The following is a 26,128-nucleotide window of genomic DNA, read 5'->3' as shown; positions in this document are numbered from 1 at the left end:
TGAGGGTGCCGGGTCGTCATCCCAAGAGAGGGGAAGGGGTTGTTTAGAACCGGTGGGAAGCGACTGTGGCTGGACTCAGGCTTCCCCGCGGTCGGCTCCACAATTTGCGCCGAGTTCTCCTGGTGCAGCTCGGCCTCAGTCTCTTTCAGCCACAAGATGGCGGCTGCGCTGGCGGCAGGGCCCCGGGCGTCCTGTCTCTTCCCTACCAGTGACTGTGCCCTGGCCTGGAGCCCTCTCCGGGCAGCTTTGCACCCGCAGCCGCGTCTCTCCCAGATTGTGCAGGGACCACGGGAGGGTCGTCAGGGGAGAATCCTGACTTGGGGTGCGAGTTCATGACTGGGAACAGCTTTGGTCCGTGGGGTACCCAGTTCCTGTTTTCTCCTATTAAAAATTTATGGGCGCCACTGCAAAAATATTAAAGAATTTAATCAAACGGTGGTTCTAGAATTGTAGCGCACCCATATAGTTTGTAGTTTGTGGTCTATGGGAGAGGCTTGAAGGAAAGTCTTTTTGTAAAATGCATGATGAAGAAAACCAAATTAGTAATTTGTTAGGTACAGTTATGATATCTTAATTTGTACATTAAAGTTGAAAAATTTCCTGGTTATGTAATCAGAGCTTAATTGGCACATTATAGTTGCTGAAGCCTGAATTTTGTTTCTCTGAATGTAGTAATTAAAAATAATGCACCTGAGTTGTTTTTTGTTGTTTTTTATTTGTTTTTGAGACGGAGTCTCACCCTGTCGCCCATGCTGGATTGTAATGGCGCTAGGCTCACTGCAACCTCCACCTCCCGGGTTCAAATGATTGTCCTGCCTCAGCCTCTGCAAAAAGTTTATTAAAGGCCCAGTTAGTTTTTTCTGGAGAGCCTCCCTTGCACATGTCCCAGGCTGCTCACTCCAGTCACGGAAGAAGCCTTTCTGCTGAGAGAAGCTACAGAGTCCTGGAAAGCTACAGGTAGATGCAGTTAAGGTTAAGACAAAAGGGGACTGGGAGGATCTTACTGAGATGAGGTTGTTATTGCTTTAAGACAGTTTCTAGACTTTATAATATATAACAAAGTTAGATTTCTGTTAAAAAATTTGAATTCAGAGCCAGGTGCAGTGGCTTATGTCTGTGATTGTAATATTTCCTATCCGTAGCATAAAATGGTTTTCCATTTGTTTGTGTCATCTCTGATTTCTCTAAGCAGTATTTTGTCATTCCTGTCATAGAAAGCTTTTACCCCGGTTTGCTGTATTCCTAGATATTCTGTTCTTTTTGTGCAGTTTTTTTATTAAATAAATTTGACATTGAAGCATTTATTTTCTTAAAAATAACTGTTGTAGCCTGTGCAGTGGCTCACGCCTGTAATCTCAGCACTTTGGGAGGCCAAGGTGGGCGGATCATGAGGTCAGGAGTTTGAGACCAGCATTACTAATATGGTGAAACCCCGTCTCTACTAAAAATAAAAATATTAGTCGGGTGTGGTGGCAAGTGCCTATAATTCCAGCTATTCAGGAGGCTGAGGAAGGAGAATCGCTTGAACCCGGGAGGCAGAGGTTGCCGTGAACTGAGATTGCACATTGAACTCCAGCCTCGATGACAGAGTGACACTCAGTCTCAAAAAAAAAAAAAAAAAAAAAAGTGGGAAAATTGATTAATTTGTTTTTCTTTAAACATAATTTTCTTTTACACAATGCTGTTTTTTTTTTTCCACACAGAGAATTTCTCTGCTAAAAAATTGTTATTCTTTTTTTGACCTTTCTCAGTTAGGGTTATTTCTCCCCAGGGGACACTGTAACCAAGCAGATGCAATTTCAGCCCAGTCTTGAAGAAGATAGGCCTCGACTGGCCAGGTAAGCTCTAAACAATTGTAAATAACTACTTTGTAAAGATGTATAATTTATATCTTGTATTTATTTACCATAAATATTTATTAAGCTGTAATTTTCACATTTTATTTTTATTCTGGTATGTATGACTATACCTATATAACACCAATTTCAGTATTCTAATAAACAGAAATGTATCTATAGCTTTGCAAAAAATATAAGCCTGATACATTTATATCTGTATAAGATTTGTAGAATTAATTTCCTAAGTCTCAAGGAACTAAAGTATACATACAACTCCCCCATATATTTTGTCAGATTGAATCCTGTATAACATTTATAACCAGATACACAAAATATAAATTGAATCATGACTGCACTGCTGATAATAGGTACCATAACTTACAAATGTGATTTCCAGTTAAAAAGAGGAAAATAATTGCTTTGCTGGATTTTCAGTGCATGCTAATCACAATCACCATTACAAAAGATCAAGTTAATTACAGATTATTCAGACATGTAACACACATCTAAATATTAAATTGACACAATAAAATATTTAAATCTGCAAAAAGACAGTAGAACATACGGTCAGTAATACCACAAGCTGCCACAGGTTTTTAATAGATAATGCAAATGACAATCAGCTCTTTATGCCAGCACAAGAGGAAAAACTGGTACTGGTTAATCTCATTCATATCAAGGAAGAAAAAAATGCACAATTCAATATGCAAAAAAGATTGTTTATACCAGATATATACATCATAATCATGGTTGTTTGATATGAATGTTAAGTGTTCTGTATTAGAGTTTGCAAAATATATATAATTCTGTTGCTTATGAGTGATTAGCAAAAGACCAACTATTCAAACAGCCATAAAGAAAAATTTTTTGGTAAATTAACTTTTAATAAAAGTTGAAAGTGAAACTGTTGACCACGCAGGAGCCTTATGAGTTCCTTTTAATGGTAGGTAGATGGCAAGAGCTGGTATTTTGGTTAAGTCAGCCAATTCAAAATCCACAGAGAGAAGTTATCAGGTATCAAATTATAAAGCAGATTTTATTCATTAAAACCATCTTAAGAAGCAGCAGAAATTACAGAAATGAAGGAATTTAGTATTTCCACTAATGATAATCGGTATTAAACAAGTTAGATTCTGTGTTGGCCATTTGACATCTGCTATTCCTATTATTAAGTGCTCCATAAACCTACTGAATCACAGGGCCATAAGAGCAATCACTGCTGCTTACATGCTTTTTGTCAGGCAGCTCTTAAGAGCCTGGAAATGTTATAATATTCCCAACCACTGACAGCAACACACATTATTTTACTTTGTATTCAATAGGGAAGAGCCCCACATTTTTGCTTCCAACTATCATGGTCATAAAGAAATAGTCCCAGTTCCCTGATAACTCTGCTTTCCCTCCCGTGCATAAGACACCATTGTGAGGCACCCCCATGTCCTGCCTTGCCTCATGTTTCTGATGGAAGTGTATTAAACACCTTTTAATGACATTCACCTTTTTTTTATGAATAAAGATCTAGGCAAAATTCAAGAAATCATGTTGCTATGCTTTGTTACCAGAAATAATATGGGGTTGGGCCAGGCACGGTGGCTCACGTCTATAATCTCAGGACTTTGGGAGGCCAAAGCAGGCAGATCACTGGGAGGTCAAGACCAGCCTGGCCAACACAGCAAAACCCTGTCTCTACTAAAAATAAAAAAGTAGTCATGTGTGGTGGCAGGTGCCTGTAATGCCAGCTGCTTGGGAGGATGAGGCAGGAGAATCACTTGAACCTGGGAGGCAGAGGTTTCAGTGAGCCAAAATCAGGCCATTGCCCTCCAGCCTAGGTGACAGAGTGAGACTCTGTCTCAAAAAAAAAAAAAGGAATTGATAGTTTGATAAAAATAACAATTTGTAGGCTGCTTTAGGTAGCATAGACATTTTATATTCTCCAAATTCATGAGCATAGAATGCTTTTTTACTTATTTGCATTGTTTCTCATTACTTTCAGTAATGTTTTGTAGTTCTTCTTGTAGAGATATTTTACCTTCCTGGTTTGTGTTTGTTGTTTTTTGAGTTAGAGTCTTGCTCTGTCATTGAGGTTGGAGTGCAATGATGTGATCTTGGCTTACTACAACCTCCACCTCCAGGGTTCAAGGATTCTCTTGCCTCAGATCCCCAAGTAGCTGGGACTACCAGCGTGTGCCATCACTCCTGGCTAATTTTTTGTACTTTTAGTAGAGACGGGGGTTCGCCATGTTGGCCAGGCTGGTCTCGAACTTCTGCCTCGTGATTCATGCTCCTTGGTCTCCCAAAGTGCTGGGATTACAGGCTTGAGCCACAGTGCCCAGCCTACCTCCTTGGTTTAATGTATTTCTAGGTATATTATTTTTTATTTATGGCTCTTGTAAAGACAACTTCTTGATTTTATTCTCAGCTTGGATGTTATTGGTGTAAGGAAATGCTATTCATTTGTGTATATCAATTTTGTATTCTGAGACTTTGCTGAAGTCTTTTTTTTTTTTTGAGAAAGAGTTTCACTCTTGTTACCCAGCCTGGAGTGCAATGGTGTGATCTCGGCTCACTGCAACCTCTGCCTCCTGGGTTCAAGCAACTCTCCTGCCTCAGCCTCCCAAAGTGCTGGGATTATAGGAGTGAGCCACTGCACCTGGCCTGAAGTCATTTTTAAGCTTAGGAGTCTTTTGATTAAAATCTTAACGTTTTCTAGGTAGAGAATTATATCATGAGTGAAGATAATTTCACTTCTTTTCCTATTTGAATGCTATTTATTTTGTTAGATTGCTCTGACTAGGACTTCCAGAACTATGTTGAATAGGATTGTTTAGAGTGGATAGTCTTATTTTTATTCTAATGAGAAATGCATGCAGCTTTTGCTGGCTCAGTATGATGTTGGAGGATTTGTCATACATAGCTCTTAATTATTTTAAGGTATGTTTCATCAGTGCCTACTTTGTTGAGAATATTTTCATGAATACTGGATTTTCTTGAATGTTTTTTCTGCATCTATGGTGTTAATCATATAATTTTTTGCTTTTAATTACATGGTGAATCACACTTATTGACTTGTATACAATGAAGCATCCTTGCACAAGTGATATAATCCTCACGATTGTGACAAAATAACTTTTTGATTTCCCTGTGGACTCAGCTTGCTAGTATTTCATGGAGGAGTTTTGTTTTGATGTTCACCGAAAATAGTGGCCATAATTTTTTGTTGTTGTTGTGTCTTCACTAGACTTTGGTATCAAGATGATGCAGATTTTATATAATAAGTTAGGGTAAAATTCCACCTGGATTTTTTGGAATACATTCAGTGGAACTGGTACCAGTTCATCTTTGTATATGTAGTAAAATTTGGCAGTGATCTTATATAATTCAGGCCTTTTTATAGTTGGTATGTTTTTTATTACTAATTCAATTTCATTATGTATTTTATATATTTTTGCTCTGCTCAAGAGTTCTGTTTCTTCCTGGTTCTATCTTGCAAAGTTGTGTGTCTCCAGGAGTTTATTCATTTTCTCCAAATTTTCTAGTTTGCGTGCATAGAGATGTTCATAGTAGTATCTGATGATTTTTTGTATGTATGTAGAATTAGTTTTGATTTCACACCTCTAACATTTAAATAGATGCAGAATGCGAAAAGAAAAAAAATGCACAATAGAAGTTTGACAAAGTTTAACATTCCTTTATGATAAATCTCTGAAAAAATAGAGGTATAGAACAAATGCACTTCAGCCAATAAGTACCACATATAACCAAAAAATGCTAACACCGTACTAAACGGGGATATGTTGCTAGCTTTTACTCTTAAGAGCTAGAACGAAGTAAGGATGCCCACTCTAGTCAGTCTTACTAAACATAGTACTAAATGTCCAAAAGAAGCAAATTAAAGGGTAAAATTAAAGATATCCAGATTGAAGAAAAGAAAGTTAAATTATTCCTGTACAATTTTCTTTCATCCCTGTACATAATCTGAAGTATACAAAAGCCTAAAACTGGTAAATATTAAAAATAATAAACAGGACTGGGTTCAGTGGCTCATGTCTGTAATCCTAGCACTTTGGGAGTATGAGGTGAGCGGATCACAAGGTCAGGAGTTCAAGACCAGCCTGGCCAACATAGTGAAACCTTGTCTCTACAAAAATTAGCCAGGTGTAGTGGTGGGTGTCTGTAGTCTCAGCTACTTGGGAGGCTGAGGCTGGAGAATCACTTGAACCCAGGAGGCAGAGGCTACAGTGAGCTGAGATCATGCCACTGTGCTCCAGTCTGAACAACAGACTGATACTCCATCTCAAACAACAACAAAACAAATTTATTAAACTTTCAAAATACAAAAGCACCATCAAAAAGTCATAGCATTTTTATACATTAACTATCTTCAGACCTGGTGCAGTGGCTCACGCCTGTGATCCCAGCACTTTGGGAGGGTGAGGTGGGCGCATCACAAGGTCAGCAGTTTGAGACCCACCTGGCCAATATGGTGAAACCCCATAACTTCTGAATATACAAAAATTAGCTGAGCGTGGTGGTGGGTGGCTGTAGTCCCAGCTACTCAGGAGACAAGACAGAAGAATTACTTTAACCCGAGAGGAGGAGGTTGCAGTGAGCTGAGATAGCACCACTGCACCGCAGCCTGGGTGACAGTGAGACTCAGTCTCAAGAAAAAAAAAGGAAAAACAAACAAAAAACTATCTTCAAATGAAATTAAAAAACAATTTCATCTACAATAACTATAGTTCGATATAAATTTAACCAAAAACTTGAAACACATTACATTTTACTCTAAAGAAGATTATGGAAATTAACATATAAATGGAATATTATTATTCATGAACTGGCATTATTAATAGTTAAATATATTACACAAAATTTTCTACAAATATAATGCAACCTCTATCAAAATACTAGTGACATACTTCATAGAAATTTTAAAAAAGTATATCTAAAATTCATATGGTACCAAAACAGACCCTGAATAGCCAAAGCAATCACAACAAAAAAGTGAAGGTATCACCCTACCTGACTTTGAAATACACTACAAAACTATGGTAACCAAAACAATATGGTACTTGAATAAAAAGAGAAACATAGGCCAATGGAGCAGAAGAAAAAAAAGAGCAGAAATATATTCATGTATTTACAGCTAACTGATTTTAAATACAGGTGACTTTTTAACAGGGAAAGAACAGTATCTTCAATAAATGATGTTAAAAGAAAACCTTATATCCACATGCAGAGAAAAAAAATGAGACCCTCTTCTCACACCATATGTAAAAATAAACTCGAAATAAATTAGTGGCTTTAATGTAAGGCATGAACCTCTGAAACTACTATTATCAAAAAATACAGTGAATGCCCTATAACATTGGTCTGGGCAGGAAGTTTTTTGATTTAACCTAAATATCCCAGGATACAAAAGAAAGAATAAATAAGTCAGATCACTTCAAATTAAAAAGCTGCTGTGCAGAATCTGATACAATCAACAGAATGTGACAACTGAAAAAAAGGGAGAAAATATTTGCAAATTATACATGTGACAAGGGGTTAATATCAAAAATATATTTAAAAAATGTCATTACAACAAAAACTAATAACTGTTAAAAATAAGCAAATAGCTGAAATAAGTATTTTTCAAGAAAAGACACACATATGGCCAACGGATATATATATATATATATATATATATTTTTTTTTTTTTTTTTTTTTTTTTTGAGACAGAGTTTCGCTCTTGTTACCCAGGCTGGAGTGCAATGGCGTGATCTCGGCTCACCGCAACCTCCGCCTCCTGGGTTCAGGCAATTCTCCTGCCTCAGCCTCCTGAGTAGCTGGGATTACAGGCATGTGCCACCATGCCCCGCTAATTTTTTTGTATTTTTAGTAGAGACGGGGTTTCATCACGTTGACCAGGATGGTCTCGATTTCTTGACCTCGTGATCCCCCTGCCTCTGCCTCTCAAAGTGCTGGGATTACAGGCAGATATATTTTTAAATGCTCAATGTCAATTATTATCAACAAAAGGCAAGCCAAGAAATAAAAACTATGATATCAACTCATTCCTGTTAGAATGACTCTCATTAAAAAAAAAAAAAAAAAACTTGGTAAAAATGTGAAGAAAACGGAATGCTTACACACTTTGGTTTGAATGTAAATGAGGACAGCCATTATGAAAAACAAAATAGAGATTTCCCAAAAAACTTAACTACCATGTAATAACAGCAGTTGCACTACTGAATATATATATAAAACAAATAATAGAATGAAGAAACGTTTGCACTTCTGTCGTTTGCAGCACTTTTCACAATAGTCAAAATACAGAATAAACAGTTTGACATCTAATATGTAAATGAAGACAAGGTGGTAGATATACACAATGGAATACTATTTATTATTTAAATAAGAAGATTTCTGTTTTTTTTTTCTCTTGAGACCGAGTCTCGCTATGTTGCCTGGGCTGGAAGGTAGTGGAACGATCTCAGTTCACTGCAAACTCTGCATCCCTGGTTCAAGGGATTCTCATGCCTCAGCCTCTGGCGTAGCTGGGATTAAAAGCGTGCACCACCATGCCAAGCTGATTTGTTGTTGTTCTTGTTGTTTTGGGGTTTTTGTTTTTTTTTTTTTTTTGGTATTTTTAGTAGAGACTGGGTTTCTCCATGTTGCCCAAGTTGGTCTTAAATTGTGGGCTCAAGCAATTCACTTGCCTTGGCCTCCCACAGTGCTGGAGTGAGCCACCATGCGTGAACTAAAAAAAATATATATATATATATTACTTTCAATCACATGGATAAAGCTGGAGGACATTGTATTATTTGGGTAGCACAGAAAGATTAATATCTCATAATTTCACTTCCACATGGATTCCAGAAAATTAGTCCCATTGATGTAGACAGTAAAATGGTGACTACTGGATGTCAAGGTATTTAGAATGGAGGGTTGGAAAAATGTATGTCAAATAACGTGTAATTATAGTCAAATAGGAGAAATCAGTTCAAGAGATTTATTGTACAACATGGTGACTATACTTCATAATAATGTATTTAGATTTTTGAAAATAAGAATGTCACATGGTCTCACCACAAAAATGTTAACTATGTGAGGTAAAGTATTAACTACCTAGAAATAATAATTTAACAATGTATATATACTTCAAAATATTATGTTCTATAGAAAAAGTACACATTTTATCTGTCAAGTTAAAGCAAAATATTTTAAAAACATTATAGAAGGATAATAACATGTCAAATACTGCCTGGGTCTTTGTGACAATCTTGGCTAAATAGTATCAAAAATATATAGTTTTGGGGCTACTGTTTTCATTTGTCAGTCATAACCATGGGAACTCTGATATTTAACAGCATGTTCTAGGCCCAGCACACTGCATGGGAGAAGCCAGTGTAGTTTAGGATTTTTGCTTTTAGCTTGGGGTACCTGGAATTTCTGGTATTCCAAGCATGGTAATAGTATGAAAGACACTAAAGGGGCAGGTATTGCTTATGGTCCAATGACTGGCCATTCTGTGAACACAGTCATCTAGTTTGCATGCCTAATAACAGATGTTTTAACCCAAAACATATTAGGATCTCTAAATGGTTTTCAGAGAATGAGTGAGGAGTTGGCTACAGTTTGGTGAGTAAAAATAAAAATTATAAACTTCTCCCACTAAAAAAAAAATATAAAAAATAAGAATGAGAAATTTCTCCAAATTGTAAAATCAATATAGAAATACGTATTTTTCAAAATTTTAAATTCACAGAGGTCATTTCATTATTTTGCAACCTTTAACAGTCACACTTAAAACATTCTGCATGGAAATGTAAATTGTGCAGTAAGTATACCACAGAAAAATAAATTTAAAATTGTTTACTTACCATTAACTTTCTTAAAAATGTAATTTCTATGTTTTCTAGCAAGTTGTATATTTGCCACACTTTGATTATGGGCATGAGCCACCACACTTGGCCACCTTTTATCTTAATTAACTGATCTGAAAGTTATATTGAGAAGCAAAATCTCCAGTTAAAACCAATTTTGAGTGCAATAAAAATACCAACTTTCTCATCAAAATCAACAAAATACCATGTGAAATGAAATGGCATGAAGACAACAATGAGAAAACTATAGCTATAACTCAGAAGAAGAAGGGCTGTGATGCATACATAGTTGGAATATACATAAAACAAACACATGTCAAGAGAAGTAGAAAATAAAAGCAGAATTTTTTTTTTTTTTTTTTTGAGACGGAGTTTCGCTCTTGTTACCCAGGCTGGAGTGCAATGGCGCGATCTCGGCTCACCGCAACCTCCGCCTCCTGGGTTCTGGCAATTCTCCTGCCTCAGCCTCCTGAGTAGCTGGGATTACAGGCACGTGCCACCATGCCCAGCTAATTTTTTGTATTAGTAGAGACGGGGTTTCACCATGTTGACCAGGATGGTCTCGATCTCTTGACCTCGTGATCCACCAGCCTCGGCCTCCCAAAGTGCTGGGATTACAGGCTTGAGCCACCGCACCCGGCCCCAGAATTTCTTTTTTCTTTTTTTGAGAAGGAGTCTCAAACAAATAAAACAAAAACAAAAAAAGAAGGAATCTCGCTCTGTTGCCCAGGCTGGAGTGCAATGGCACAATCTCGGCTCACTGCAACCACTGTCTCCTGGGTTCAAGCAATTATCCTGCCTCAGCCTCCTGAGTAGCTGGGACTACAGGTGCCCACCACCATGCCTGGCTAATTTTTGTAGTTTTAGTAGAGACCAGGTTTCACCAGGCTGCCCTCAAACTCCTGACCTCAGATGATTCCTCTGCCTCAGCCAGAATTGCTCTTTAAATTCAGAAAGATTCAGTTTTACAGTCTGGAAAAAGATATCCTCTCTAAATCAAGAATCAGTCTTCTTCACCATTGATATTTTTCATCTCTGAGTTGACGTTACAAACTAACTCCAGAAATATTTATGAATTATTATGGAGCATCTATTACACAGCAAAAACTGTAATGTATGTTTGCTACCTTTACACAGAAAAACATCCTCATGACTTGCCAGGCACAGTGACTCAAGCCTGTAATCCTAGCACTTTGGGAGGCAGAGGCAGGTGGGATCACTCGAGGCCAGGAGTTTGAGACAAGCCTGACCAACATGGTGAAACCCCATCTCTATTAAAAATACAAAAATTACCTGGGCATAGTGGCACATGCCTGTAATCCCAGCTACTTGGGAGGCTGAGGCTGGAGAGTCATTTGAACCTGAGAGGTGGAGGTTGCAGTGAGCCAGTCGCACCACTGCACTCCAGCCTGGGCAACTGAGACAGACTCCGTCTCAGGAAAAAAAAAAAAAACCTCCTGACTTATGAAGCCTCTCTAGCACTTACCTGAACAAATTGACTCAATAAATAAAAATACTTGTGTCAATACTAAAAAGTGAAAGGAATGATCACTAAAGAAAAGAAAGCTTATAAATTTTTCTCCCATTAAAAAAACAAAATGGATATTTTGCTCCAACTCATTAAAAAGTGTCACAATACACTAATTTTGGAATTAACATCTAAAAATTATTTTGAGCATACTAAATTTTATAAAAAGTCTTATAATCACAGACCAGATCACATAATAAATACTTCATAAATTATTAAAAAAAAAAATGTAAGAAACAAAGTACAGGTCTAGCATGAGTACCAGGCAAATAAATACAGAGAATTTACATGGGAAGATTCAGAACTGGAAGTCATGGATTTTACAGTAATAAATTCAATACAAAGCACAAAGTATGTGTTTCCTTTCAGCATTTTTTTAGGTTTTTAGTTTTATAGTAGTCACCTCATTAAAATGATTTTTGTTCACATATTGCTCTTTTCAAACTGATACACAAACACTCCATAATTTTCTTATACCTAAGGTTTGTTTTTAGACTAATATATATCTAACTCTATGTAAATCAAAACTAAAAGTCTGTATGTGTTTGCAGGCAGACAGGCCACATGTTCAAAGAAAAATACATAAGAAATTTGAAAAAAAATTAAGAATTTAAAAATAAATTATATTTACACTTGTCTATAATTGTTATTATGACCATTAAAAAAACCCTGTAGGGCCGGGCATGATGGCTCAAGCTTGTAATCTCAGCACTTTGGGAGGCCGAGGCAGGTGGATCACGAGGTCAGGAAATCAAGACCATCCTGGCCAACATGGTGAAACCCCATCTCTACTAAAATACAAAAAAAAAAAAAGAAACACACACACACAATTAGCCAGGTGTGGTGGCACATGCCTGTAGTCCCAGCTACTCAGGAGGCTGAGGCAGGGGAATAGCTTGAACCTGGGTGGCGAAGGATGCTGTAAGCCGGGATTGTGCCATTGCACTACAGTCTGGGTGACAGAGCAAGACTCCGTCTCAAAAACAAACAAACAAACAAACAACAACAAAACCCTGTAGTAAATAACAATTGTACATGTAAAAAAATTTTTTAAGTGTAGAATTGGATTGTTGGTAAAACAAAGAATAAATGCTCGAGGTGAAGGATTCCTCACTTAACACTAATGTTATTATTACATATTGTATTCCTGCATTAAAATATGCCATATATTGCATAAATATATACTCATATTATGTACCCACCAGAATTAAAATAAATGATTAAAAACAATAAAAATTTAATCTACAGAAACAATATTTCTTATTTGCAGTTGAAAGCTACTGGCAAAAAAAAAAAAAAAATTACTAGAGATGTTAATCCATTATGTTACTAAATAGCATATTGTTACCATCTTTTACCTATACCCTTGAGTAAGGTGGAAGAGGTTAAAATTTGTGGCATAATGCTTCATTGAATACAGAATAATATTTAACATGTAAAAATGTTGAATTAAACAACTTCACACATAATCTAAAATTTTTAAAAATGTACTGCATTTTATTATATAAAAGTACAATTAGTATAACATACTACTAATTTTAAATAAAATTAAACATGTTGTCTTTGCATGATAATGCAGAATATTACTCTGAACACCTACATCATTCATCACTCAATATTATAAGTTAACCTCTAAGGCTCTCCACTCAGATTTTCATTATGCATTTTACATTTTAATGTCTTACTTTTCTATAGAAAAGATAATAAATAATGCCCACCTGATGACAAATAATCTCTTGGCCAGGTGGGATGGCTCATGCCTGTAATCCCAGCACTTTGAGAGGCCCAGTGGATGGATTACAAGGTCAGGAGTTCAAGACCACCAACATGGTAAAACCACATCTTTACTAAAAATACAAAAATTATTTGGGCATGGTGGCAGCAGCCTGTAATCCCAGCTATTTCGGAGCCTGAGAAAGGAGAATCGCTTCAACCAAGGATGTGGAGGTTCTCTCGCCTAGGCAATAAGAGCAAAAATCCATCTCAAAAACCAAACCAAAACAAAAAAGAATCTCTCCTATCTTTGATGCAGCAACAATTGATGCCATGCTTTCATGTGTGAATCCAATAGAAATGAGGAAACAGCAGGAAATAATTTCAAGGTTGAATGACATTATTATTCACTTCTCAAAAAAATCTGTAACACTTTTTAAGAAATATACTTTGTATGCAATAATAATTCTGCAAAAAACTTTATGATCCTCTTAAAGTTATATACAAATAATTTTTCTACCAACTTTAGTTTTAGATTTTCTGTACTCAGCACTCTGATTTAGTATATCTGAAGTGTCAGTGCCTTGTATATTTCTACCATAAATCCTCTGATATTTGCATAGACTTAACTGTGGATTAAATATTGTTTTACTTTTACTATATCTGCAAAAATATCTCCTACTATAAACTCTGTTATTTTCTAAGCTGTAGTTTTTTAAAGTTTTTCCATATCTATTACATCAGCACAATTTTTCTTCAATATAAATCCCCTGATGCAGAACAAAGTTTGAGCAACTTCAGAGTTTTCCTCTAGAACAAAATGTCTAAAATAAAATCCGTGATGCAAGTAAAACACTAAAACCCTCTTTATATTTGTAATGTTCATCTTCAAATAAATACTCTTCACTACAAAAGCTTTTATTTTCTGAAAAATCTTGATAGAAATCGCACTTATAATGCTTTTAGTATAAGTGTGAGTTCTCTGGTGTTAAGATGTGAGCATGTGGTGTGAGATGTGAGTAACATGTGAGTAAGATAAAAATGGGTTTTTCAGTCTTTATATTTGTAAAATTTATCTCAAGTATAAATGCTTTCCTGTACAATAAGGAATGAGCATTGGTTACAAGTTTTGCCACATTGTTCACACATGTAGGCATTTTCTCTGGTATAAATTAGCTTACCTAAATCAAGTTTGACAACCATTTAAAGGCCTTGTCTCATTCTTCAGATTTCTAGGATTTCTCACCAGGATTTCTTTTATGGTTAGAAAAGTTTGAGGTGTTGTCAAAAGCATTGTCACATATTTCTGGTTTGTAGCATTTCTTTCCAGTCTAAATTATCTTATGTCTGTTAAGAACTGAGGGCTTATTAAAGGGTTTGCCATGTTTTTCACACGCACAGGATTTCTGTACAGTATAAATTTTTAAATACTTAGTAAGAATTGAGGACTGGTTAAAGGCTTTGCTACATTCTTTACATTTGTAGAGTTCCTCTCCAGTATGAATTATTTTGTTTAATAAGGTTCAAGGACTGGTTAAAAGTATTGCCACATTCTTCATAGTCGTAAGGTTTTTTTACAGTATGAATTTTCCTATGTTTAGTAAGGGTTGAGGATTGGCTAAAGGCTTTACCACATTCTTCACATTTGTAAGATTTCTCTCCAGTATGAATTATCTTGTGTTTAGTAAGGTTTGAGGACCGGTTAAAAGCTTTGCCACATTCTTCACATTTGTAGGGTTTCTCTCCAGTATGAATTCTCCTATGTGTAGTAAGGATTGAGGATTGGCTAAAAGCTTTGCCACATTCTTCACATTTGTAAGGTTTCTCTCCAGTATGAATTATCTTATGTGCAGTAAGTTGTGGGGACCGGTTAAAGGCTTTGCCACATTCTTCACATTTGTAGGGTTTCTCTCCAGTATGAATCATCTTATGTGTGGTAAGGTTTGAAGACTCATTAAAAGCTTTGCCACATTCATTGCATTTGTAGGGTTTTTCTCCAGTATGAATTCTTTTATGTTTAGTAAGGGTGGAGGACCAGTTAAAGCCTTTGCCACATTCTTCACATTTATAAGATTTCTCTCCAGTATGAATTATCTTATGTTTAGTAAGGTATGAGAATCGGTTAAAGGCTTTGTCACATTCTTCACATTTGTAGGGTTTCTCTCCAGCATGAATGAATTTATGTGTAGTAAGGGTTGAAGACTGGTTAAAAGCTTTGCCACATTCTTCACATTTGTAGGGTTTCTCTCCAGTATGAATTATCTTATGTGTAGTAAGGTGTGAGGACCGGTTGAAGGCTTTGCCACATTCTTCACATTTGAAGGGTTTCTCTCCAGTATGAATTATCTTATGTGTAGTAAGTGTTGAGGACTGCTTAAAAGCTTTGCCACATTCTTCGCATTTGAAGGGTTTCTCTCCAGTATGAATTCTCTTGTGTCTAGTAAGGGTTGAGAACCACTTAAAAGCTTTGCCACATTCTTCACATTGGTAAGAATTCTCTCTAATGTGAATTCTTTTATGTTGACTTAAGTGTAAAAGCATACAAAATGATTTGTCACATTTTTTACATTTGAAAGGTTTCTTTCCAGTATGTCTTATCTTATGTCTATTTGAATTTAAAAATTTATGAAAGACTTTCACATACTGATCACATTGAAATATTTTGCTCTGGGTAGTTGTCAAACACTGGTTGAGTTCATTATAAACTTTGTGCACCTTACACTCATCCACCACACTTTCACAGCCTTTTCTTAACTGTAAATTCTCAGGTCCACATTTTCTATATCTTCTCAGTATCACTTGTTGAAAAGAATCTTTTATGTCTTGCTCCGGCCAAAAGTCTTTGGGAAAAGAAGAACACATAGCTGAAAGAAATAAAAACAACAAATTATTAAACTTACTATACTTAGATAAACATACTTTACAAATTGAACCTATATTATACAAACTACATAAGCAAGATGCCATAATAAAATACCATAGGCCCTAAGTCCCTCATAAACAAATAAATGTAATAAAAACATACTGACCAAAATATATTGGAGGAACACTTATAAATAAATGTATAAAGTTCCCCAGATGAGTACAATGCAAAAATACAGAAGAAAAAGAAAAGTCTGTTATATTTACCCAAGACATTTCTTCTTGTTCCCCAATATAACATAGTGCCTTTCAAGTTGATTTCTTTTTTAATAAAGAAGTAAATTATTGGCACACCCATCTATATTTCTTGCTTGTTAGGGGCCTTTCAGGAAAACTAGTCTCCCATAACATAAAGTGCTAAAAGAAATTAAGAGAATTAATTATTCTCTCTACAACAAAAAATTTTTTTAGTCATCCCTGACAAAGATGCCTTCATGAGAGAGCCAGCCATCATGGCTCATATCTTTAATGATAACTACGTGGTACATCAGGTTGAAGAATTTCTGCAGGCCAGGATTTCAAGACCAGTCTGGGTAATAAACAAGAACCCATGTCCAAAGTAAGTGCCTTTAAGAGACCTTTGAGATTTAGAGAGGGAATTGTGAAACTCTGCTAAAGCCCTAGATTGAGGAGTGTTCCTTTTCAGAGGACAGGACCTCATTCAGATGGGAAACTACAGGACACTTGGCCTTGGCTACAGACCAAGAAATGGCCCAACCAACTTGGTCCCACTGAGAATTCTGTAGATAACCCTGTAACTATCCCAACCTCCTCCCAGTTACAGTCTGAAAGAGGTCCTGTCCTTTCAGAGATGTGGAGGAAGATACCCATTTACAGCTATGCAAAAACCAGCCTGCAGACCTTGATTTTTACTGTGGCCCCTCAAAGAGTTCAATAACTCAGTTCCAGATCTCTGAGCCACAGTTCATGACCACTTTTGCCTAAATAGAAATCCACACAGTAACCTGAGACAATCCTCTCTGGTACTCACTCAGTGAAAGCCATACCCATTCATATCCTAATATAAGGGCCATTATATATGGACCCAACTGCAGAAACCTGTCCTACAGATCAAAGTCCTGAAAGATATTCAATATTTCCAAAAATAAAATGGAAATTGTACTTACACAAACCCTTTATAACAAGCCACCTAAAGGTGGACCCTAGTGCAGATACAGCAGCCTGTGACCAAGCTACAAACCCTCCACTACAAACCTAGAGGGCATCTCATCATTCTAGGGACACAACAGAAAATAACCTTTGCTTCTTGAAACCAGTTTATAAAAGCTTAAAGAGATGTTGCTCCTTCAAATTCACAGACACCACTATAAAACCATACTGTGCCCACTGTCAATGCTTCTATTTTAATGTAGCACTGGAAGTGTGTGGCACAAGAATTAGCCAAAAACATTTTTTAAAAGTCATTGGAATTGAAGAGAAATAAGTAAAACGTTGCTGTTTGTGTATCGTATGATCTTACATATTAAAAAAACATAAACAGTACATTAAAATTTGTCTAAACTAATAAATGCAGTCAGTAACTTAAGAAAATATAAAATTAACATACAAGTTATACTTCCATACACTTAAAATAATCTGATACAATACAGAAAGAAAATAATTTTATAATTGCATTAAAATAATAAATTTCTGAGAACAAATTTAACCAAGAAGATGAACAATCTTTACAATGAAATATATAAGATATTAATGAAATAAATTAGAGAAGACAAAAATAAATTTAAAAATATTTTGTGTCAGCTGGGTGCTGTGGCTCACACCTGTAATCCCAACACTTTGGGAGGCCAAGGTGGGTGGATCACCAGGTCCAGAGTTTGAGACCAGACTGACCAACATGGTAAAACCCCGTCTCTACTAAAAATACAAAAATAAGCCAGGTGTGGTGGTGTGTGCCTGTAATCCTAGCTACTCAGGAGGCTGAGGCAGGAGAATTGTTTGAATCTGGGAGGTAGAGGTTGCAGTGAGCCAAGATCATGCCACTACATTCCAGCCTGGATGACAGAGAGCGACTCCTCTCAAAAAATAAAAGGTAAATAATTATTTTGAAAAACAATTAAAAATAAAATAAAAATATTTTATGTCAGCTGAGTGCAGTGGTTCACACCTGTAATCCCAGCACTTCAGGAGGCCAAAGCAGGTGAATCACAAAGTCAGGAGATCAAGACCATCCTTGATCTTGATCATGGTGAAACCCTGCCTCTACTAAAAATACAAAAATTAGCCAGGCATAGTAGAACATGCCTGTGATCCCTACTACTGAAGAGGCTGAGGAAGGAGACTCACTTTAACTCAGGAAGTGGAGGTTACAGAGAGCCAAAATTGCACCACTGCACTGCAGCCTGAGTGACAGAGCAAGAATATGTCTCAAAGAAAAAAAAAATTATGTCTGTGGATTGAAAGAATAAATATTGCTGGGCACAGTGGCTCACTCCTGTAATCTCAACACTTTGGGAGGCCAAGGCTGGCATATCACCTGAGGTCATGAGTTTGAGACCAGCCTGACCGATATGGAGAAACCTCATGTAAAGCAAAAACCCAAAATTAGCTGGGAGTGGTGGTACATGCCTGTAATCACAACTACTCAGGAGGCTGAGGCAGAAGAAGTGCTTGAACCCAGGAGGGAGAAGTTGCAGTGACCCATATTGTGCCACTGCACTCCAACCTGGGAAACAAGAGTGAAACTTCATCTCAAACAAAAACAAAAACAAACAACAGAAAAAGAATAAATATTGTTAAAGTGCCATAGTATCTAAAGTAATCTATACAGTCAATAAACTTTCTATCAAAATTCCACTGGCATTTTTTTCCTAGTAATAGAAAATACAATTCTAAAATTTACAAGAAACTACAATAAATTTAAATATCCTAAGCATTCTTGAGAAAAAAGAACATAGCAGTGGGACATCATAATTTACCTTTTAAAAAAAATTTTTTTTTAATATTTTTATTTTTTTGAGGTGGAGTTTTGCTCTTGTTGCCCAGGCTAGAGTGCAATGGCACAATCTCGGCTCACTGCAACCTCTACCCTCCAGGTTCAAGTGATTCTCCTGCCTCAGCCTCCCAATTAGCTAGGACTACAGGCACATAACCATGCCCGCATAATTTCTGTATTTTTAGTAGAGATGGGGTTTCACCTTGTTAGTCAGAATGGTCTCTATCTCCTGACTCATGATCTGCCCTCCTCGGCCTCCCAAAGTGCTCAGATAACAGGCATAAGCCACCATGCTCAGCATAATTTTCAATTTCAAGCTATATTTTAAGACTATAATAATATAAACAGAATGGAATATGCAGAAAAAATAACAAAGAAACCTCTAATGGAACAGAAAACACTAATCTCACTGACACATTTCAGACATGCAAAAAGAGAAGTACTAGTTTAACAGTTTTTCAAAATTATGCAAATACTTGTGTGCCCCCCAAAACAATAAAAAAGTAGTCATATGGTACAGTCTTTATATGCCATGAAGAGGACTTTTGCTCTCACTGTAAATGAAGGAAGATCACCCAAGGAAAAGTAGAATTTTTAGAGAATTTAAAAGCATAAGACAAAAGATGCCCCATGTGAGATAAAAATTTAACAAAATATTTAAGCTTCTCAAAAACAATTTGATTGTCAACACAGCTTCCCAAATCACGTAAAAACTGACTTTTTTTTTTTTTTTGACCTTTGGACCTCTCATCTGTGATGTCTATTGTATTCACTTTCACCTACCGTTGGGTCTGGCCACCATCTCATGTCTCTTCATATTACAGGGCTCTTTTTTTTGCTCCAGACAGGTGATCGGGTTTTGCTTGGAGACAGCAATATCTGCTTTATTAAAAATAAATAACATGAATCTTTCTTACATTCTCTAATTACCAACCTAGTACTGGTAAAAAGGATGTAATATAATATTCTAGAAAATTAATCCCAAAATACTAATTAATGAGAGACATCTCTAAATATTTAGAAAAATGTTAAATTTGTAGGTCCTTAATTTTACTTCCTGGCACTCATGAATCAAAAACTGCTGGTGGCAAATAGATTTTAAAATATGGGCAACGATATTTTATGCCACTAAATTTCAGGAATTATAATTAACCTAGAGTAAACAATACAGATCAGCTCAGGAATGTGGAAAGTTTAGGTCAAGATAAAACATGCTGAAGAAATTCTTTTCTACATGAACAAATCATCAACATTTTTTTAAAACAGGGATCAGAAACTCATTTATACAAAGTATAAATTACAAAAATAAAAAATTCTACAGAAAAAGAGACATAAACTTTTAAGGTATATTAAGAATTGTGTATTAAAGTTATACTCACCCAAGAAGACCAGGTTTCTGTAGTTCTCTAACATCACATTTCTATATAAATTCTGCTGAGCAGGGTTCAGGCATTGCCACTCCTCCAGAGAGAATTCTATGGCCACATCCCTAAATGTCAGTGTCTCCTGAAAAACACACACACACATATATTTACCAAGTGGCCATGGGAAGAATTTTTTATTTGAATTAAGGTGAAAGGAGGGAATAAAGATAATTGGTTCTGACTTATAAAAATAACTGAAATTACCCAATAATTTTCAACACAGAAATATTCTCTAATGTATTCTCTTACTCTGAGGGAAGAGGATGGCATAAGATCCACATCACCAGTGCATATCTGATACTCTTCTGGATGATAAAATATATAAATAAGGACATAAACATAAATGTATACATTTTTTAGTGCTATGTTTACATCATAATGAGTTGTGTATATTTTTCAGACAAAAAAAAAACATGTTGAGTTATAAGATAACTCTCAAATTTAAATGTGTATAATAAACTGGAGATCCTGTCATGAGAATTTTTTTTTCTTTGTCCAGAGATCTGGAATAAAATCTGAGTTTTTAAAATTCTGACAAGATCACTAGTAATGCCAATGTTTTTGACCCAAGAAGACTATCTTGTCAAACATTCAGTAAGTGAAAGATAATGTTTTTCCCAATTTTTTCTACCTGTAAACAAAAATAAGAGCCTTGATTTTCTGGCCGTGTGCAGTGGCTCATGCCTGTAATCCCAGCGCTTTGGGCGGCCAAGGCAGTTGGACCATGAAGTCAAGAGATCAAGACCATCCTAATATGAAACCCCATCTCTACTAAAAATACAAAAATTAGCTGGGTGTGGTGGCACAACCCTGTAGTCCCAGATACTCAGGAAGCGGAGGCAGGAGAATTGCTTGAACCTGGGAGGTGGAGGCTGCAGTAAGCCGAGATCATGCCACCGCACTCCAGCCTGGTGACAGAGCAAGACTCTGTCTTAAAAAAAAAAAAACCTAAGAAAAACTGGCAGCTGCCAGATTAAATATGATGATTTATGCACATTAGCTGCATAAAGACACTTAATAATGAAGAGAAAAATAATTAACTCTATAGTAAAAAAAAAAAAAAAAAAAAGCTGTTTAACCCAGAAAATTATTAACATCAACTACCTAGAACAATTTTTTTTTTTTTTTGAGACAGAGTTTCGCTCGTTACCCAGGCTGGGGTGCAATGGCTCAATCTTGGCTCACCACAACCTCTGACTCCTGGGTTCAAGCAATTCTCCTGCCTCAGCCTCCTGAGTAGCTGGGACTACATAATTTTTGTATTTTTAGTAGAGATGGGGTTTCAACATGTTGGCCAGGATGGTCTCGATCTCTTGACCTCATGACCCACCCACCTCAGCCTCCCAAAGTGCTGGGATTATAGGTGTGAGCCACCGTGCCCGGCCTCCTAGAACAATTTTTTATGATGTGCTCTTGCACACAGAAGAACACAGCATGACTGCTGAGATATTGCCCCTCAAAAAGTCAATTATAGACTGAATTTAATCAGAAAGAAAAATTAGTTTTATGCAAAGGTGAAGATATCTTCCATGTTCTATACTTTTTAATAATGATTTTAAGTAATGTTTCTTTAGCACCCTAGAGAGCAGGTTTCTCTCAATAATTTTTTTCAAAACGTCCTGGGTAACAAATGCCATCCTTTTTATATAAGCATTTTCTTAATCGTGTTCTGCACAGTGCTAATGGAGAACACAGATGAAACCTCAATATTACATGTTCTCCATCTTTACTAAGAACCTCAGCTTTCCCCCAATAGGAATCTTGAGTATTCACATCTTTCCATGTTCAAGAGCCACAAAAGGAACACTTTTAATATGGAAGATTATAAATTCATGGTAGGAATTCTGCATTGCATATAAGAAGCCATGATGTAGAGAAGGCTCTCATACATAGGAAATAACATAGGAAAGAAATATTTTTTAGAGATTCCTGACTATCACAACAATTTTAAAAAGTACTTGAAACAAACTCATTGGGGAGGAAAAACACAAGTAGAGAAGTAAAGGTTTGTGAGTACTAAATGCTTGGCACTCCAGGAGGCAGAGTGGACACAGCTCTTGATCTGAGACATGTTTAGCTGAAAAGAAGCCATTTTTCTTCTTTTTCCTCCTTCTCTGGAAAACCTTTTCAGAGAAATTCTCTGGACAAGTAACACCTGTACCTTGAGAAAATTCCCTTAAAGGCATCAGCACCACCTGCTTACCTGCTAGTCTCACACCCACAGACAGAAGGACCAAGACCAAAAGGTCCACCCATTTCTCTCCTTTAAAACAGAAGAGATTCAGGAACAATTAGCTGAATGAAAATAAAAATATACGTTCCTCTTTTCCTGTCCATAGGTGCCCTCCCCTGCCACACACACCAGCAATTTCTGCTCCAGTAATGGAAATATGGGCCACACTGCCCTGTCCCTACCAAGTCAAACAGAATAGGCTCTGTGACCACCTTTTACTGCAAATGTGACACTTAACTCTCAGGAATGTATCTTGAAGCCTTCATACTTGATTCTGACCTCATCTTAGAGTCACATGAGGCACTTAATTAAAATAACATGAATGCTTCCATCCAGGACAATAAACAAAACCAGTGTAAGGGGCACAAGTAAGATTTCTGCAAATTGACCATGTAATCTGAATGAGAAGAGTGGGCTGATAAGCACTGACTCTCAGGCTTTAATGAGCTTAAAAATTACTTAGTAATGTTGGTCCCACTCTGTTTGATGTGAATCTGCAGGTTTGGAAAAAGTCCATGAATGGGTGTTTCAAACAAGTCCCCTGTCATGCTGATGTTGCTCCCCCTGGGTTCATTATCAGCATTAGTTAGAGAAAGCAGGCACAGCACAGATTCCTTACACTCAGCACTCCTGTCACACCACAAATACTTCTGATACAAATGAAGACAACCAATCTCCATCCTGAAGTTTCATATTCTTTGCTGACTCTAAAGTTTTCAGACAAAAGAAAAAGCAGCAATTTCTGAATAAGTCTGCATTTGAAAAACAACATGTACACATGTAATAATGCAATGTTTATTAAGCAGGTACTGTCTGCTCAAGAGTATGTTACAAAGCACTGTGCTGGGAATAACACGTTATGTGATTTCATTCTCATAATACCCTGGAAATTGATACTAACAGTTCAATAATTTCCAGGATTTAGATAAAATGTCTACCATTTCTATTTCTTCCTCTGTTTCTCTGTCATTGATTTTTTTTAAATGTATAGAATAAAAGTTAAATATAGACAGATAAGAGGAATATAGAAAAAGTTTAATGTGGTTTAGATAAATTTTTATTGTGTTTATATTTACTTTTTGTTACTTGTGGAGCAACTACTGGATCTGCAGGAATAGAACACAAGCTACTAAATGGAATGTTTCTCTAAGCAATGGTTTTAACACAAAATTTAAAAATTTAAATTCTAAAATATATATTTATTTTTCTCATTTACTTGCTTTTGGGTTTCTGAAAACCATGAGCACCAGCTCTAGAAAAGCAGAATTCACCAGACAAAACTCTTATTTGTTTATTTATCTTTTTTTTTTTTTTTTTTTTTGAGACGGAGTTTCGCTCTCGTTACCCAGGCTGGAGTGCAATGGCGCGATCTCGGCTCACCGCAACCTCCGCCTCCTGGGTTCAGGCAATTCTCCTGCCTCAGTATTTATCTTTTTAGACAAATTCTTGCTCTGTCACCCAGGCTGGAGTGCAATGGCATGATTATCCATTTATTGAATGACCATATGAAATGGAAGCAATTAGTTTATCTGTTTGAGTCACTAGAACTCCTCTTTGTCTTTCACCCAAGTACCAGGAAACTGGAGAAACTCTCATGTTGGTACCAACTACAGTTATCTCTTGTATGAGGGAAGAAAAAAACACCCAGTTACTTCTTTCTCTTATACCGAGACAGAAGCAGAGTTAATCACTGTTGTTAGCCTGACACAGTTCTACCCTGGACATCCTCAAATATCTCAAAGATGCCTAGGGTTCACTAGAACCCTAAGAGAGGGTTCTTAGTGACCTGGGGCTGATGGCCCAATGGTAAGCCAGGCTGGAAAGACTTGGGCTGATTCTAAATAGAAAACTGAACTGCTCTGGTGGAGCTCTAGGACCTGGATCCCCTCCTGATTCATTAGCTTTTAGGTAAGAGGAAGGACACTCTACTCCAACATCATAGTTTACAGGTAGATATAGTTGTGGTCATAGTTCTGGATACTTTGTGGCCTTGATCTCTCACTCTTAAGATGCTTGTTTGAACTTAAAGATTCTGTCATCAGATTATACCTAGAGATATTTATATAACTGTAGCAGGTCACTGAACAAGATCTGAAAAGCTCAAAAAGCCACACTCTCAAAGGGGAATTTTAGATGCCTATGTTGGTTGACATCTCACAATGCAGACAATGCCTCCTGTTAGTTTTCTGTATATTCTCAATCCAAAGTCTAGTCCTGTCTTGTGAATCCCAGGCAGATTCTAGGTGGGATCAACCTGGCTTGCCTTCTTGGGTGTTACAGCAGAGTACAATCAAAAGAGAAATCTCCTCTTAGAGGCTGCTCTAGCACACTCTAGGTACTGTGTCTACCTAAAAGGAAAAAGCTGAGGCAACATGAATATAAGTAGAGAGTTCACTTAGGCCAAACATGAGGATTGTAACCCTGAAGCAAAGATACATCCTCCAAAGACTGAACAACAACAACAGCAACAAGAGAGAGAATCCCTGAATAGGCCAATAACAAGCTCCAAAATTCAATTAGTAATAAATAGCCTAACAACCAAAAAAAACACAGGACCAGACAAATTTACAGCTGAATTCTACCTGATGTACAAAGAACTGGTACCACTTCTACCAAAATTATTTCAAAATACTAGGTAAAAGGGACTCTTTTTCAACTCATTACATAAGAATAGCATCATTCTGATACCAAAACCTGGCAGAGATAAAACACAAACATAAAACGCTTCAGGCCAATATCCAAGATAAACACTGAAGACAATATTCTCAAAAAAAATACTAGCAAATCGAATACAGGAGAACCCAAAAAAGCTAATTCAGTGTGATCAAGTAGGTTATATCTCTGGGATGCAAGGCTCTTTCAACATACAATTAATAAATGTTATTCATCACATAAACAGAACAAAAGACAAAACCACAAGACTATCTCAATAGATGCTACAAAAGCTTTCAATAAAATTTAACATCTTTCATGTTTAAAACCCTCAAAAAGCTAGGCACTGAAGGTACATACTTCAAAATAGTGAGTCATCTATGACAAACTTACAATCAACATATTGAATGGACACAAGCTAGAAGCATTCCTCCTTGAAAACTGGCACAAGACAAGGAAACCTTCCCTCAAAACTCCTATTCAACATAGAATTGGAGGTCCTGGCCAGATCAATCAGGAAAAAGATGAAAATAAAAGACATCCAAACAGGAAGAGAGGAAGTCAAACTATCCCTATGTGCAGTGAAAAGATTCTGTATCTTCAAAACCCTGCAGTCTCAGCAGAAAAGCTCTTTTGTTGTTGTTATTGTTAAAAGGGGAGACAGACAGGATTTTTTTAAATTTTTTTAAATTTATTTTTTAATAAAAAATTGTATTTATTTAAAAGCATTCAGAATGTCAACAAAACAGCTACAACTTTTTTTTTTTTTTTTTTTTTTTGCAATTGCAGAGTGGTATTCAGTTAGCAAAGCAACCGTTATTTTGTAAAACATGCATCAGAGACAACTGAAGATGAAAAAAACTACGATCCCCATATGTAACTAATTTGTGCTGTGCACCAACAAGAACCTGCTTTAAACTTCCATGCCAATTTACAACCCCCATACTGTACCAGGCAAGGTTAGTGGCTACTGAAAATACCGCCAGGACAGGGC

The 26,128-nt window shown here is 36.5% G+C and overlaps 2 protein-coding genes across 12 annotated transcripts in view; one reads left to right on the top strand and one right to left on the bottom strand.

The window, feature by feature from the left end:
* The window catches only part of LOC135276766 (mitochondrial mRNA pseudouridine synthase RPUSD3), a 132,667-nt gene that overhangs the window by 13,965 nt on the left and 92,574 nt on the right, over positions 1 to 26,128 (top strand). For 3 of the 11 annotated variants that reach the window (XR_010344315.1, XM_064381582.1, XM_064381579.1), the window contains exon 2: positions 1,772 to 1,838. The exons of 1 other annotated variant lie outside the window; for it this stretch is intronic. The gene's annotated coding sequence lies outside the window, so the exon portion shown is untranslated. Of the gene's footprint in view, positions 1 to 6; positions 1,839 to 12,981; positions 14,403 to 24,740; positions 26,094 to 26,128 lie in introns of those variants that run through there. 7 more of the 11 variants (XM_064381580.1, XM_064381578.1, XR_010344313.1 and 4 more) reach the window with 5 other exon arrangements.
* LOC105710979 (zinc finger protein 431-like) overlaps positions 5,506 to 26,128 on the bottom strand; it is a 20,865-nt gene continuing 242 nt past the window's right edge. Inside the window, 5 exon segments of the mRNA XM_064381569.1 lie at positions 5,506 to 9,822; positions 14,132 to 14,465; positions 14,467 to 15,814; positions 19,609 to 19,704; positions 20,205 to 20,331. Of these exon segments, the coding sequence (XP_064237639.1) occupies positions 14,282 to 14,465; positions 14,467 to 15,814; positions 19,609 to 19,704; positions 20,205 to 20,331 (1,755 nt within the window). The 3' untranslated portion in view covers positions 5,506 to 9,822; positions 14,132 to 14,281.

The sequence above is a fragment of the Aotus nancymaae genome, unplaced genomic scaffold (assembly GCF_030222135.1).
Source record: "Aotus nancymaae isolate 86718 unplaced genomic scaffold, 86718_ANA_hifiasm-v0.15.2.pri h1tg000028l, whole genome shotgun sequence".
NCBI classification, from domain to species: domain Eukaryota; kingdom Metazoa; phylum Chordata; class Mammalia; order Primates; family Aotidae; genus Aotus; species Aotus nancymaae.
Note: the sequence above shows the minus strand (reverse complement) of the source record. Positions and strands in the feature narration are given on the sequence as shown.